Source organism: Macaca thibetana, chromosome 11 (assembly GCF_024542745.1).
Source record: "Macaca thibetana thibetana isolate TM-01 chromosome 11, ASM2454274v1, whole genome shotgun sequence".
Taxonomy (NCBI): Eukaryota; Metazoa; Chordata; class Mammalia; order Primates; family Cercopithecidae; genus Macaca; species Macaca thibetana.
This window is the reverse complement of record NC_065588.1, coordinates 66,398,530-66,414,000: the sequence shown is the minus strand read 5'-3', so window position 1 is coordinate 66,414,000 and position 15,471 is coordinate 66,398,530. Positions and strand designations below refer to the sequence as shown.

General features: G+C 35.4%; 1 protein-coding gene across 3 annotated transcripts in view; it reads right to left on the bottom strand.

The window, feature by feature from the left end:
* CNOT2 (CCR4-NOT transcription complex subunit 2) overlaps positions 1-15,471 on the bottom strand; it is a 108,834-nt gene that overhangs the window by 56,012 nt on the left and 37,351 nt on the right. Inside the window, exon 1 of one of the 3 annotated variants that reach the window (XM_050746584.1) lies at positions 14,848-14,996. The exons of 1 other annotated variant lie outside the window; for it this stretch is intronic. In XM_050746584.1, the coding sequence (XP_050602541.1) occupies positions 14,848-14,895 (48 nt within the window). In that variant the 5' untranslated portion in view covers positions 14,896-14,996. Of the gene's footprint in view, positions 1-14,847; positions 14,997-15,471 lie in introns of those variants that run through there. One more of the 3 variants, XM_050746585.1, reaches the window with a different exon arrangement.

Genomic DNA, 15,471 nt, shown 5'->3' with positions numbered 1-15,471 from the left:
ATGACCAACAAGGAGAAACCCTGTCTCTACTAAAAATACAAAATTAGCCAGGCATGGTGGCGCATGCCTGTAACCCCAACTACTCAGGAGGCTGAGGCAGGAGAATCGCTTGAACCCAGGAGGCAGAGGGTGTAGTGAGTTAAGATCGCACAATTGCACTCCAGCCTGGGTAATAAGAGCAAAACTCCATCTCGAAAACAAAAAAGGAAAAGAAAAAGATACGAAATTCATTCACTTTTACAAAAATGTTGAATCTTTGAAAATATAAAAAGTGAGTTATTAGAGAAAAATAGACTCTAAAACGAATAAAAATAGAAGCTTATTTAAGACATCTATTCAATAGCATAAATATTACTGAAGGTGACGAATTATTTTAAAACCTTTACATTTTAAAAATATAAAGAGGTATCAGAATCCTAATTTATGTTATAGGAAGTAATTAAAAATGAAAAGTATTCCTTTAGCAAGGGAAGACATGATCTTTAAAATGTTTCTAAACATCTCGCCATGTACACTAATTCAATAATCATTGAGTGAGCATCTACTACACCCAGTGCTAGATGTTAGGTATTACATTTTATACTCATATACTTTATCCCCTTCATGCTCAGAATAAAAGAACGTCAGAAATCAAAGGGAACAGAGGTGAAACACATTTACAATAGACTCCTGCACCAATACCAAGGCCTCCAAGGCCTTCACATGACCTTACTCTGTTATCTCTAGTCTCCTCTGTTAGCATTCTCCCCGTCTCTTCATGTGCTCCTGCCATACTGGCCTCCTTGCTATTCCTCAAACACATCAGACATACTCCTGTCTCTAAGCCCTTGTATTTGTTATCCTCCAGGAATGCTCTTTTTCTAGAAATCCAGATGGCTTCCTATTCACCTACTTCAGCTATGAAGTCATCTCAGTAAGGGATTCCTTGTCTATTTAAAATTACAATACTTTGTCCCCCAACTCCTTACATTTAGTTTTACATTTCCTTAGTCTTCTCCAATCCGAGACTTATTCCAGTCTTTCCTCTCATCTTTCCCAATATTGATGTTATATCACACACACTGCAGAATGTCCCACAATTTGGGTTTGTCAGATATTTTCTCATAATTAGATTGAAGCTGTGCATTCTGAAAGCCACATCACCACAGAGGTGATGTAGTCTTCTCAAGTGTATCATATGTGATGCATGTATTCCAATATATGAGTGCATATGATGTTAATATGTCTTATTACAGGTGAAGTTAACCTTGATCATGGTTAACGTGGTATATCTGGAAGTTTTCTCCACTGTAAACTACTAGTTTTCTCTTTTTAAATAAGAAATGTTTTGGAGAAGTACTGTGAGAAGATGCAAATACCTGTCTGTCCTTACATTTCTGTCCACTCATTATAGCATTCATCCATGAATATTGCTTGCAGTAACTATTCCGTGGTTTGTTTGTTTGTTTGTTTGAGACAGAGTCTTGCTTGTCGCCCAGGCTGGAGTGCAGTGGCACGATCTCGGCTCACTGCAAACTCTGCCTCCCGGGTTCACACCATTCTCCTGCCTCAACCTCCTGAGTAGCTGGGACTACAGGTGCCCGCCACCACGCCCAGCTAATTTTTTGTATTTTTAGTAGAGATGGGGTTTCACCATGTTAGCCAGGCTAGTCTCAATCTCCTCACATTGTGATCTGCCCGCCTCAGCCTCCCAAAGTGCTGGAATTACAGGCATGAGCCACCGTGCCAGGCCTACCGTGGTGTTCTAATGGTAATTTTCTACTTTCCTTCTCTATTTAACAGAAATGCTTTAACAAAGCAAACCAAATCTTTTAAAGATTTCACTGTTAACTATGCCCACAGTGTCAAAGACTTTACATAAATGGACCCAAGTGATTCAGGTAGAAGGTGAAGACTAGTGGCTCAAACTAAAGGCTCTTCACTCCACCAAGCACATTTGTTTTAGCTTTATCACAGTGCCTTTAGAAAAGTGCCTTGGTAGAAAAGAATAGGTGTAAAATTTCATGTGCTCTTAGCATTTTTGGCCCTAATAAGGGTGTTTCCTTTTTCCTTGAAAACATCTTCAAAAATTGAAGATGTTTTCTTCAAATTTTCAAAAATCCTTGAAAACATCTTCAAAAATCATATAAAAATTAGCACATTTGTTATACTGTCTTTAATTTACTGATCCAGATAAAATAATACAGAGATAATATACTATTTTATGCTATACAACACAGATTTTTTAAAGAAACGCTAATTAGTAAAATTTTTACCTCACAGCTGAGAAAATGAATGACCACTGTATCTATGAGCCTCCTGGATTCTTAAGGGAATCAGGAAATTCAGGGCAAACAGTTCAACTTTTAAGTTAAATTGACTCAGGACTGTGACAATTCTACGTAAGAACTGGAATTCATTTACTGACCTGTACTGTTGTATATTTCTTTCTAAATGACCTTAAGTGCTGAGAAATGGTCCGAAATTTGTGTATATTGCACACTATATAGTATTTTATACAACAGAAAGTTTCCAAGCCTTGTCTGAATATTGACACAAAAGCTTATTCTCTTTATCAGGAATGGTTTTCATTCATCTTCTCCACCAAAATACAGTTTTTAAAAATGAAATAGGGGTGCAGTGGCTCACACCTGTAATCCCAGCATCTTGAGAGGCTAAGGTGGGAGGATCACTTGACACCAGGAATTTAAGACAAGTCTGACATGGTGAGACCTTGTCTCTATAAAAAATTTAAGATATAGTGAGACCTTGTCTCTATAAAAAAATTTTTAATAAGAAAAAATACTTCAAAAAAATGAAACATTAAGATTTTCACTTCCAACCAAGAGAGAGTAGTGGTAGTACTAGTTGTAGCAGTAGCCCACCTAAAACAACTTGGAAATGGACAAAATATATTAAACAATGGATTTTAGACACAGGATATTAGGCCGTGCAGGACAACAATCCCTGAGACAAGAGAAAGAATCAATGAAGGCTCAACAACTACCCTTGCTTGTAAGACCGGAAGAGTTTTCAGTCTGCAGTAAGGGAGAAGGATTCCAGATTGGTGGAGCCCAGCAATCTTTGTGAACTGAGGAAGTGGAGAAGAGAGTCTGGGTAATTAAAGGCAGCCAGAATGAACAGGCTGGGACACTAGACAAGAGAGAGTGGCACAGAGAAAGAGTTCTGAAAATATGCAGAGGGTCCCTCTGAGTCTTCAGCTAAGTACTGATTAGCACATGCATGTAAGGAAACTACCAGAAACTAAAAAAAAAAAAAAAAAGCCACCTGAAAGAAACAGAAAACAATCCCCACGGCCCAGACAGGGCTGGAAATCATTTATTTTCCTACCAGCCAGAGTAGAAAAACATAATTTACATAATTCAGAAAAGAATTGTTTAAGTAGTTGAAAGAAAATTAACCCTAAAGACTACTCTGGTTCTGTTAAACAAGACCTAAAAAAAAAAAAAAAAAAAAGAAAAGAAAAGGATGTCTCAAAGATCAAATGGTTTCTATTATTAGTAACTGCAACCACAAGAAATCTAAGGAATATTAACACAAATACAAACATTATATAGCAGCCAACAAGATAAAGTTTCCAAAGACTGGCATCTAAGCAAAAATCACCAGCCATACAAAGAAGCAGTAAAAGAGAACAGGCAATGAGGAGGGAAAAAAAACCCAACACTCAATAGAAACAGACATAGTTTCTACCAGGAAACATGAGTAACAGAATTAGTACACAATGATATTCAAAGAGTTATAATTACATTTTGTATGTAAAAGAAGGCAGAATAATTGGCATGCCGAAGAAAAGATTAGCAAACTTAAAAACATAGTAATATTTTATCCTAACTAAAACACGGTGAGAAAAAAAGAAAAAAAAATGAAAAAAGTATCAGTAAGCTATGGGACAACTCCAGGCAAGTTGATATATGTGTAATTGGAGTCCTCAAAGGACATTGAAGACGGATAATATATTCAAATAAATAATGGATGAAAAAAATTCCTAAATTTGTATAAACATACAAATTCAAGATGCTCAACAAATCCCATGCATAAGACTCATGAAAAAATTATACCGACATAGACCTTAACAAAGCTGTGTAAAATAAGTGACAAATTTAAAAATCTTAGTATTAGCCAGAGGGAAAAAGGTATATTATATACAAAAGACTAAAGATAAGAATGACAGCAGACTTTTCATGGAAATAAGATAGTGAAGCACCATTTTAAAAATTCTAAAAGCAAAAAACCTGTCAATTTTGAACTTCAGACTCAGTGAAAGTATATTTACAAATAAAGGTGAAATAAAGACTTTTCAAACAAAACCTAAAAGAATTCATTACCACTAGAAATGCCTTAGGAAAAAAATTTTTAATCCTTTAGGCAGAAGAAAAATATTATGAAGAAGGGAAGAAAAAAAGAAGAGAAGTGAGCAAGAAAATAAAGAAAGCAGGGCAAGGGAGGGAATTAAACAAAAGAAGGGAAAGGAGAGAAGAAAGGGATAAGAAGTAAAAAGAGAAAAGAAAAGATGGGAAGAAAATGAGTCAACAAACCTATTCAATTATGAATGATAATAAAAAGCAGAAATAACATTACCACCACCCCTAAAATTACCATGAACCACGAGAAAATATAACAGAAGTCTAAGCAGAAAATGTTTCCCTTAGAAAGTGAGATTTCAGCTGAGATCTAAAGAATAATTAAAATAGATGTTTTTTGGTAGTACTACTAAGAACCCAGAACGCTCCACTAAATAACAACTAAAATTGCTCCATAAAATATTAACTTTATCCAATCAACAATACTTACTACATGCCAGACACTATTCTCAGGCGAAGATATAGTAATGAACAAAATAAACACTAACAGAGGTTACATTTTTAAGTGTACAGCTGAACCTGGAAGGGAGGAAGGGAAATTCAGCACCCTGAAACAAGAGTAAAAGCTAGAATTCCAGAGAAGCCACAAGCTTATATCCCCCTAAAGGAGAAGCTATTTAAAAAATCTTTTTATAAATCAGGTACCTTAAAATGTTACACCATGGCTGGGAGCAGTGGCCCATGCCTGTAATCCCAGCACTGTAATCCCAGGTCGAGGTGGATGGATCACCTGAGGTCAGGAGTTCGAGACTAGCCTGGCCAATGTGGTGAAACCCCATCTATACTAAAAATACAAAAAAAATTAGCCGGATGTGGTGGCAGGCGCCTGTAATCCCAGCTACTTGGGAGGCTGAGGCAGGAGAATCACTTGAACCAGGGAGGCAGAGGTTGCAGTGAGCCAAGATTGCACCATTGCACTCCAGCCTGGGCGACGAGTGAAACTCTACCTCAAAAAAAAAAAAAAAAAAAAAAAAAAAGAGCTACACCGTAATTGTAATAACCCCTTAGTAAAGAATACAGCAAAAATCTTGATGTTCCTGGTATTTATGGCAAGCAAAAAGTGGTGACGGAATGCTCTGAAAATTTATAGCCACAAGCAAGCAGGAATTCACATTACCTATGTGGACTGCAACCTCAAGCTAATATTTTATTTGGAATTGGTTCTGCATTGGTAGTGCCTTAGGGGCTTAGCAAAAACAAGTGAAAATCCCCTTGGGAGAAATGTCCCCTTCTACCTAGTCCTCAAAGAATTCCCAGAGTTCTAAGAAACATGAAATGATAGCTTAATACACACACAAGGAAACAAAGCACAATGAGAACCAGCAGAAACAAAAACATTAGCACAATCTGTGACAACTTCCAATTGTTGGATTTATCACACGCTAAACACAAAAATGTATAAAATAATTAAAGAAATAAGATATATTGGAATCCAGATCTAAACAAAGGGATAAATGATTATATGGATACGTAAGATATACATAATAAGATTAACAAAGTTGATCTAATGGAGAGAAGCAAAGCAATACACCTGCCAATTTGGTTAATATACATTTTGTTCAAACACGTAAACAAATAATTGTATCATACAGACCACATTCTTGAACCAAAATGAAATTACATGAGAAACCAGCAACAAAAAGATAACTAGATGAACCTGGTAAGTTAATTACCCGGAAAATTAAAAACATAAGATTAAAGAACAGTATAACAAACTCTAAGAAGTGAAAGGAAAACATTAAAGAACACTGATGAATAAAAAACAAAACTAAATTTTAGAAATAAAAAAGGCTAAAATTTGACTCCTAGTAAAACTGACAAATCACTAGCAAGTCTGACCAAATAAGGGGAAAAGGCACATAGTAAACAACCTTAAGAAGAAAAAAGATGCTACAGAGGAAAAAATATATAAGGTAGCATCATGAACAATTTCTTTACCCTGACAAAGTATATCTATTAAAAAAATCCTGTATCAAACATTATTTAATGATGACAACTTCAAAACCGGTGACAATTTCAAAACTGTCATTTCCTAATGATGTGTTTAATTACATGAACCCCCCCAAAGCCTACACATAAATTATAAAAATTAAAATGTTTAGCCACATTGATACAAAAATCAATTTTAAAAATCAACTATATTTCAATAACACCTATAACTAAAAATATTTTTTAAATTTACAACCAAGAAAAGCAACAAAAGTAGTCATAAATCAGACTAAAGATTTCTAAGTCCCTTATGAAAAAAATATAAAACTTTGAGAGAAAATACGAAAGAACTCAATATATAAATTCCGGGTTAGGAAGAATATCATATACTTATCGATTCTTCCGCAAAGAAAACTAAAGTCAATGCAATTCCACTTACAAACTCAATACTTCTTTTTGTTGTTGGAGGGGAGCATTTTCATGAATATTTTAAATTTGTCATAGAGTAAAAGACCAAGTCAAGACTCTTATGAAGAAAAGGGTAGACAGACAGACACGAAGATTTAACACAAAGCTTTAGTATTTAAGAAAACATGATATTGGTACAGGCACAGACAAACACATCAAGGTAACAGAAACATAAGAAATACATGCATATAAAGAGAAACTTGATTTACAACAGAGGTAGCACTGCTGAATAGTTAAGGAGGGTAGAACAAATTGGTACACAATGCTAATATGATAATTTAGGTGCAGAGGAAAGGAAACTGTACTCCTATCACCATGTACAAAAATCAATTTCAGGTAGACTAAATATGGAAGACAAAACAAAAAATCTTTTTTAAAAGACTATGAAGAAGAGTATCTCAATATATCAAACACAACCTCAACAGATGGAAAAAATTTTAATTCTGAAATTATCAAATGTCAGATGAATATGAGTACTGAGGAGGTTCAAAATTGGTATAAACACTCCCAAACATATTTCTAGAAGACCTCTTAGGAATTGAATCTTCCTGAATTTTTAGAATACTGCTTTGTTCAGATAAACTTCTCTAACTTCATAAAGTTCTCTCCTCTGTTATTTTCACATAGTGTTTGAAAACACGATCGCTTATTTACTGAGATTTCCTGGTTCTGCTCCCCTCTCCCATTTTTGTCTGGACCTTCTCTTTCCAATGTCTCTGTTGTCCCCTTCCTGCACAATTTTAATTCCTCTCCTCAGTGGAATCCTAGAAGGACACACTGGTGGGTCATTCTCAGGAGGTCACAGAGCTACGCTGCTCCAATCACTAGCCTTACCATGGGTCCCTCACACTCACCTTATGAAGCTGACAAAATCTCTCCCAATTTCAAACTGGCTAATCGTACTTACCAGTGAATACTTGTTGACTACTTTGGGTGCTTCCATTCTCAGGTCCATCAGACATCCCAATGTCTCTCTTTTTTATACATAAAAACTGGTAACTGTAGGTCTTTTTCTTAGTTCTCACCTGCTTGTATTGGGGTTCATGGGGACACTTAGTCAACAAGTTTTGTTACAAATGTTTTCATGAGTTTTAGTTTTGCTGTCTAGTTGGTTCTATTTTTATGTGGAAATTCAGAAAGATTAAAAAAAAAAAAACTAAACCTGCCACCATCAATGCTATCATCCTAGACTCCACACAAGACCTAAGAATTACCTCTTAAAAGATAACTTTGCTTGCTTCTGTATTTTCTCTGATTCACAGAAATATCTGCATTAATGCCTTAACTTTTGATTTAACGAGTACACATTTCATATTTACGATTAAGGCAAACCACTTAAATGTATTTTTTTGAAAGAGAACATTTCATATTTCATATACAAAGTCTAAGGCATACATTGCCAAAAGGAACACCAGAGTGAACACACAGGGGTGCTACTAGATATTTTATATCTTCTTAGGAAATACAGCAATATCTATCAGATAATCATGTGAATATAAGTGATTTGGACCTAATTACTTACTTAGCAGAGTTTCTTTTGGCCCAAGGGCACTATGAAAAAATTACCAATTCACTAAGGGTGCCATAAACCAGGTGTCTTAGTGAAACTTACGTTTTGGAAAACAAATGTCACCTTATTTGATGATTTCAGATGATAATAAAAAAAGTATCAGAATATATAATAAATTCAAAGAAAGGTTAACATTTAGCATCACACAGCAATGAGCCAACCAATGAGGAACTTGGGAATTCATTTAACTTGATTTGACATTACTGGTTGGCCTGAGAAAGAGGACAAAGAGAAGCCATGAACACCAGGAAAAAAAAAAAGGTCAAATTAAAAAATTTAGATTAGGCCAGTACAGTGGCTCATGCCTATAATCCCAACACTTTGGGGAGGCCAAGACAGGCAGATCACCTGAGGTCAGGAGTTCGAGACTAGTGTGGCCCACATGGTGAAATCCTGTATCTACTGAAAATACAAAAATTAGTCGGATATGGTGGTGCGTGTAGGTAGTTCTAACTACTTGGGAGGTTGAGGCATGAAAATTGCTTGAACTCAGGTGGCAGAGGCTGCAGTGAGTGAAGACGGTGCCACTGCACTCCAGCCTGGGTGAGAGAGACCCTGTCTCAAAAAAAAAAAAAAAAAAAAAAAAAAAAAAAGGTGGGTGCAGTGGCTCACACCTGTAATCCCAGCAATTTGGGAGGCCAAGGCAGATGGATCCCCTGAGGTCAGGAGTTCAAGACCAGCCTGACCAACATGGAGAAACCCTGTCTCTACTAAAAAAAAAAAAATGCAAAATTAGCTGGGCGTGGTGGCACATGCCTGTAATCCCAGCTACTCAGGAGGCTGAGGCAGGAGAATCACTTGAACCTGGGAGGCGGAGGTTGCGGTGAGCACTCAAGCGATCACGTCATTGCACTCCAGCCTGAGCAACAAGAGAGAAACCTCCATTTCAAAAAAAAAAATTTTTACATCACGGAGTCAAAGTGACTTCTGTTGCTAATCATGTGATCATGACATGAACAGAGCTTTCACAATCAAAAATTTAATTATAAGAGCAACTTCATCTTAAGCAGCTGTACAAATGCAAGTAAAGGGCACATAAAAAGTCATCTATGTGAGTTTTTTCTATCCCTTTCTCTGGCTAGTGATAACATATCACAGCCATCTGGTTGCAAGACTTTCAAGAGCAAAGAAGAGAAAACTGAACCAATTCACTGGATTCAGGCTTTTTTACTTTTTTTAAACTCATTCTGTCATTAGGTTGCTCTTATTCATCTTCACCCAACACCAAGCCGCAGTAATAACTAAAAACTCAATTTTTCTTCTCTGGGTACCAGATCTGACAAATTTTCAATTAAGTATTAATTTAATAAAATTCTATCCATCTATCGATCCATCAATCGACTGATCGATCGACCAACTGACTGAGAAGGTTTTGCTCTGTCACACAGGCTGGAGTGCAGTGGTGTGATGATAGCCTACTGCAGCCTCAAACTCTGGGGCTCAAGCTATTCTCCCACATCACCCTCTCCAGTAGCTAGGACTACAGGTGCACAGCACTACACTCAGCTATGATTTTATTTCATTAAGTGTTCTTTATATTCATTATATATCTCTAATATACTATATATCATAGATTCTAAGATGCTTTGGTGCTGGTACTGTTTGTCACAACCATGACTTGAAGTCACCATAAGGTGTAAGATGCATCCTGAACTTCAGGGAGAAAAAAATGTTCAATAATGTGCCACTCACAATAAAAGAAAGGAAATACAATTAATTGTTTATTTACAATTACATTTTTATTGCAGTATAAAAGAAAAATGATCTGAATACAGCACATACTAAACGGAAATATACTTAGTGATTCATTTGTTTCTGTTTATATTAAGTAGCTTGTATTTTAAATACTCTGTATTATGGAGAAATCCTTGGTGAATTGTCAAGTAGGTGTTGAGTACTTTAGCTATATCTAGGAAATTGTTTAGGGTCTTGAGTGGGTTGAAAATTCATTATGATTTTTCCTACTCAAAATAATAAAATATGGGGCACCACTTTCCAAAAAATTGCCACACAATATATAAAAAGATGTACCTCAATATACTGAAACACATATATGTAATAAAGTTATAAAAATATAAAGAATGAAACACAAAATTAAAACTGCTGATTACTTCTGGGGAAGAGGGCAGAGGAAAGAATGGGAAACGGAAACAGCTCCATTAAGTACAATGCAGGAAAATACACATTTGTTAAAGACAAAGACGATGAATCACAGCTACACTATATAGTCACTAGTAAAGATCTGAAAAGGTACACAACAAACTCTTAAGAGTAAAGTTGTCAAGGCAAACTTTCTCATTGTTACTTTATATTCCGTATTTTTCTTCAACGTTTTGGTAATGGGCATCTGTGATTTTTAAAGTTAATAAAAAGGAAGTAAGGTATTTAATGTTGGGGAAGAAAACGGCAATACAATCATTGTTACAGTTCTCTGACATACTATAGTCCACAAAAATACAGTGTTTTAGGTTATGAATCATTCTTCAGAAACCTATGGACTAGGATGCATTAGACCCAGTTTGTAGATAATGCACTGAATGAGCTAGCATATGATGTGACCAATGACCTCATATTGAAAAGTTCCACTCAAAGTAACATCTAAATATCTTGAAAATACCTCTATTTTTCCATACCACTTACAATGGTATGTTACCCAGTATACTTTCCATTTCTTCCTTTCCCTTCTTTCACTGTTTTGTTTAATTTTATTGGAACAATATGCACTGAACACCTATCTACATACCAGGCACCAAGCTAGGTATTGGCAGTACCAAAATAAATAGATACGGTCCCAGTTTTCAAGAAGCTTATTAGATACACCAGTATTATCGAATTCGAGTTTCTGCAATGATGGAAATGTTCTGTACCTGCACTGTTCAATACAGTAGCCATTAGCAGCATGTAGCCACTGAGCATTTGAAATGTGGTTAATGTGACCAATGAACTTTCAAGTTTATTTAATTTAAATGAGTTTAAATTTAAATAGCTACTTGTGACTAGTGCCTATGGCACTGGACTGCACAAGTCTACAGGAAGACAAGGACAAATAACCACAACTACAATGTACTATGGTAAACTCTAAACTAGAAGTATGTTAAAGGCTATGAAAGAAAGGGAAAGGAACACTGAGTCTACCATAGGGTGACGTCTGGAAAAACTGACACTTAATTCTTGAATCATGTGAACAAAGGTGAGGCATTACATGAAAATAACCAATATAAGTAAACCCTTGTGGATTTAAAACTGCATGGCAGGGAGATTAAAAGTAGTGTTGTATCACTAAATGGGAAAATCTACTACAAAGAGTAACAGGACAGATACTGGAAAGGTAAATGTATGTTAAGAAGGCCAGAATGTGGGAAGTCTAAATGTAATGTTTAGAAGCTTGAATACGCTACCTAACAAAGGGAAAGCAGGGTCAGGCAGGGTGGCTCACACCTGTAATCCCAGCACTTCCAGAGGCCGAGGCGGACAGATTACGAGGTCAGGAGTTCGAAGCCAGCCTGACCAACATGGTGAAACTCCATCTCTACTAAAAATACAAAAATTAGCTGGGCGTGGTGGCGCGCACCTGTAATCCAGCTACTCAGGAGGCTGAGGCAGGAGAATAGCTTGAACCCAAGAGGCGGAGATTGCAGTGAGTGCACCACTGCACTCCAGCCTGGGCGACAGAGTGAGAGTCCGTCTCATAACAACAACAACCCCACCCCCAAAAAAAAACAAAAAAGGGAAAGCCATTGATTAGTTACATTGGTAATTAAGATGGTTTATATTTGTTCATGCGCATGCTCATAGTTAGGGTAAGTTAGTCTAAATTAGAGGAAGATAAGAAAATGCTTACAAAAACTGAAGGTGCATTTCCTTGGAAAAACCTTGACAATCCAAAAATGAACCGTGAGCCATAAAAATAAATTGTTTTATCTGAACGAATATGCAAGTCTATCTCTGCAAATAAACTTCAACTACTGTATTCAAACTCTGAATACCTAACTGGGCTTAAATTTATAGTAAGAAAGGAAACACACAAAGTAGATACCACCATAAAAATCAATACTTCAAACCATGCCCATTTAAAAGTCACTGTCTTTAGCACATAGCCGAGGGAATGTACCTTCCTAAACTAAATTCCTAAGGCTTTAATCAGGTCCGTAAGGAAATGAGACCTGGAGAAATGTTACAAAAATTCTTGTTAAACTCTGTAGTATTAGCCTATTATCAGAATGTTCGAATAAATACAAAGTATCTCTCAAAAGCAAAAGCCCTCAAAGATAAATGAAAATGGTTATAAACATAGACACAACAAAATTCTACTTTATCCTTGGAAAATAAATAAATTTCCTCCAAAATAGAATTTTTAAAAATCCAAAATCATTTTTATCAATTCGGAAGATTTAAGTTCTCTCTTCTAGCTATTTTGAAATATACAATACCTTGTTAATTATAGTCACCCTACTCTGCTACGGAACACTAGAATTTATCCCTCTATGTCCCTTTTCTCTTTTGTTTTTACTTAGTGATGCTAAATGCATATTGAAGTATCCTTGGAAACAGCTGTTTAAAGCTGGATTGTAAAATTATTTTATTTTTGAACCCTACTCTGAAAAGCACATGTATAGAAACAGAATTTCCTGTTAGGTATTACGATGAATATATTAAGAATATAAAAATTCTTAGACTACCAGTACAAATACAAATGTTACTTTAGTGATGAACATTCCTTTGAATTTCCCATACATTCTTATATACACATTCTATACATGTGACAAAATACCACACGTACCTCATAAATATGTACAACTATGTATCAATAAACGAAGAGAGAAAAGGGACGACATTTTGAGGCAGCAAAATCATAACCAAAAATGCGTTTTCCAGGTATGCTAAAAAACCTGGATTATTTGTAAATAATGTGACTGGAACAATGGAGTATTTTTAGTGTAGAATGAGCAAGAATAAGCAGATGTCTTCATGTATAAAACCTAATTCTGTTTTCTTTCTTAACTATAAATTTTGGAATTCTATATTAATATGGTTCCATGAGACAAATTAACTACAGTGTGTAATTACATAAAAATTCTACATTCACACTTTACAAACTGGATTATGAGCACTGAAAAGCTACATAATTCAGAATCACAAAATTCTTAAAATAATTTGGCAGAACCTACCAAAAGATGCAGAAGTCCAAGAAGTGTGACCAATTAAAATCTTATGAGTCAAGGTAATTGGAAGCGGTTGGGAAGTAGGAGCTACACCTGAGTACAAATAATTAGCAAAGGCTATGTTGGTCAAGTCTATGAGGACAACTCAGAAGAAAGCTTACAGAGAAAACTGATTCAGCATAGCCTCAGTTTTCTCTGGCTTATTAAAATCATAAAGATCTGGCAAGAAACTTTAGACACCAAGTTAGAAAAAAATTCTAGAAAGGTTAAAGATGACATTATTTTTAATTAGGAACAGTGCCTAAACCAGAACCCAGATCTTATAGTCAAAGGCTCTTTGTTATACGATACACCAAAAAGACTAATTTACAATTTGCTCCACTGCTCACTTTTCCAATTTGAGGGAAGGAAAGATTAGCTGGGCTAAAATAAATGGTTAGCAGATAAACGGTTAACCAAAGCTGCTGCTATCATACTAGTTGCCTTCACAACCTAGAGAGAATGAACTGATGAGTGAAAGGAAGTGTGGGAGGTCGAGAGGTTGGACACATATCTGTGCAGGAAGCCTAAAAGTTTATTTGTACTCAAGCTTTAAAGTATTCTGTATTCCGGATAACTAAATAAATGTGATAACAGATCACTATCAAATGAATAAAGGATATTTCCTTTAAAAAACTAAATTCAAATATGTTGGTTTTCTTTAAATCACTGTCTAATAGCACAATCTTTAAAATTCACCTTCTTTTCAAAGTTCAGAAATAGCAATGTTACATTTCCACTATTCTTTCAGCCTTCCTACACACTGAATAAGGAATGGATATGATTAACCACTTTATTAAATGAGAAAACAAGAATCTAGCATTTTAAGGACAGCAAACTAATAACAAATTCAATAGAATTTGGGTCTCTGAGCACCCTGGGTTTCTCATTTCTATTTCCTCTATACTCACTTTTGTCTACATTTCTGGGACATATACTTTGTTATCCAAAATATAGCACAAGACTTAGGGTTTAGTCTTCCAGGAATAATAAGAAATCAACACTTTCGTTTTTACTAGCTTTGAATCCAGTTATGAAGTCATAACTTGTATATCATATAATCTAAGTTTTGACAAACATCTCAGAAAACCTGATTTGACACACTAAAAGAATATACATTATGAATATGCTTTATTTTGAAAAGTGTTCCCAACTGTTTCAACTATCAAATTCAGTACTTAATTTAAAATTATAAACCCAAATTTTCAAATTGAGGTGTATCGAATTTGCTGGTTCCAATTACATATAACACATTTAAACAGTTTCAAAATAGCTACAAGACCGATAGAGAAAAAAGAAAAAAGACTGGTCTTACCTGGTAGTTTCTTTTCTCAGATAATGTATGTCCATCAGTCCTCACCATAGAGTCGTGTCCTTTCCTCACAGTACCGGAGGCAATCAAATAGAACTGTCACTCAAGGGTCGTGTCACAGGAAGGACCGCCCACCACTTCTCCCTCTAGAGTGGAATTATCCAAAAGCCGTCAAAATTACTAACACATAAATATATCAACAGCAGCAAAAATATTCAATATGATACACAGAAAACAAAAAAAGTAATTGTTCTATACTCCAACCAGTCTTCCTCATAATCATTTTCGTGGGCTAGACTAGCATACTTTATTTGCAACAGAAATTATTAAATATGAAACATTCTTCCTACCCACTTCTACTTTCTTCAATTAAGACTGTCTGCCAGACATCATACACAAGGGAGAAATTTACAGTGAATAAAAAATGAAATGGACAAAAAAGTTTACCCCTCCCACAAGTGATATTTTTTTCTTTTACATTTATCTTCTCCAGTTATCTCAAAAACATACAATTCATATTCAATCATTTAATGACAAATCCTTCCCCTCCAAATGATTATATATATGGTGATAGATAGAAAATATAAGTTACTCACACAGCTACTGATTCATTCTGTGTAGGTTTAT